General features: G+C 40.4%; 1 protein-coding gene across 1 annotated transcript; it reads left to right on the top strand.

The window, feature by feature from the left end:
- Positions 1 to 154: 154 nt before the first annotated feature.
- On the top strand, positions 155 to 782 carry LOC117102369 (the record flags this gene model as incomplete). Its single annotated transcript, XM_033242630.1, has 1 exon — positions 155 to 782. A coding segment is annotated over one exon (628 nt), but the record flags the coding sequence as incomplete, so codon positions are not given.
- Between the last annotated feature and the right edge of the window lie 1,014 nt (positions 783 to 1,796).

Raw genomic sequence — 1,796 nt, 5'->3', positions numbered from 1 at the left:
CTGAGTCTTTGGACACGTCTGTAGGTCCAAAATGGGAAGCGTGGATTAAGCGTTTCGAGAATTATATCTTAGCCCTGTCCGTGTCGTCGGACGCGCAAAAACGTGCATTGCTCCTACATGCTGTAGGGCCGCGTTGCTTTGAAATATTTGACAGTCTACCTGATACTGGAACTACTTACGCACATGCCAAAGTGGCTCTGTCGAATCATTTTAGGCCTAAAGTTAATATTGAATATGAGAGGGCTGTATTTAGACGTCTTGGGCAGAAGTCAGACGAGAAACTAGATTCCTACCATACCCGACTAAGGAAGGCGGCCGGTACATGTAACTTTCAAAGTATTGACCAAGAACTGAAGTCGCATATTATCCAAACAACTACTGACTCGAAGTTGAGAAAACAGGGCCTTAAGGAAGACGGACTTACGCTAGCAGAAATTCTACAAATTGGAAGGTCAAATGAACTAGCACAGGTCCAGAATAGTGATTTGGAAAAGGACTTAGGCTTAGGCCCAGCACAGTCTCATCCAGAAAATCGAGTCCATGCTGTAAGTACCAAAAGACAGAACAGTAAAACTTTTCGCCCTAATAATAAAGGAAATGGAAACAGTGCTAGGAGCGGTTCTGTTTATGGAAGGAAAAAATGCTTTGGCTGCGGTAGGTCATATCCACACCCAAGAGGCCCAAAGTCCTGTCCAGCATTTGGAAAGAAATGTCACGACTGCGGTAGAGTGAACCATTTTGCCAAGTATTGCCGACAGGTAGCTCATGAAATAAGCTGTTAATGTCAATAGAAATGATAGCATTAGCAGTGATAAATATGTCTTTTATCTACTCTTAAATCATTCCTCTTCAAATAGTTAAACTTCTTTCTAACATCCTCCAGCGCCGGTGACAAGCCAGTTTTGTTTGCTTTAATAGGCGCTTTAAAAATGTGTATTATTATTATTATTATTATTATTATTATTAGTAGTAGTGATAAAGTTATTCATAATGTTGTTAGTCCAAAGTTTGAGATAGTATTTAGAAATGCTAACGTTAGTTTAGTTATGACTGCTGATACTGCAGCTTCATGCAACATTATTGATGAGTGTACGTTTAGTAGTAAATTCAGTGGTGTGTTGTTAAACACTAACACAAAAAATGTACATGCCTACGGTGGAACAACCCTTAAGGTAAAAGGAATTTTCACTGATACTATCTCGTGTAAAACTAATGATAATATTACTTTCACAGACACATTCTATGTTGTAGAAGGCCAATGTGGATGCTTGTTAAGCAATAGGGCTAGCCAGAATTTAAAACTGGTAGCGGTTAAACAATATGTTAATGTGGTATTAGAAAGTAGTGATGTGGTTGAGAAATACCCAAATGTGTTTAACGGGATTGGGCAACTTAAGAATTTTGAAGTCAAGTTGCACATTGACGAGAGTGTACCCCCAGTAGCCCAGCGCCACAGGCATATCCCATATCACATGAGGAAAATGGTTGAAAATGAATTGTTAGAGTTAGAACGTAATGATATAATTGAAAGAGTGGATGGTCCCACTCCGTGGGTTTTTCCTATAGTTGTAGTCCCGAAACCCAAACGGGAAGGGGAGGTACGAATTTGCGTTGACATGCGGCAGGCTAACCAGGCAATAATGCGCGAAAGACACCCTTCACCGACCGTAAATGACATTGTCGCGAAACTAAATGGCGCAAAGGTGTTTAGTAAAATTGACTTAAAAGCAAGCTACCATCAGCTTATGCTCAGTAAAGAATCGCGTTATATCACAACGTTCTCCACCCATGTTGGG

Source organism: Anneissia japonica, unplaced genomic scaffold, assembly GCF_011630105.1.
Source record: "Anneissia japonica isolate Jap-2015-1 unplaced genomic scaffold, ASM1163010v1 scaffold29301_len1836_cov95, whole genome shotgun sequence".
In the NCBI taxonomy this organism is placed as follows: Eukaryota; Metazoa; Echinodermata; class Crinoidea; order Comatulida; family Comatulidae; genus Anneissia; species Anneissia japonica.
This window is presented reverse-complemented; position numbering and strand designations above follow the sequence as displayed.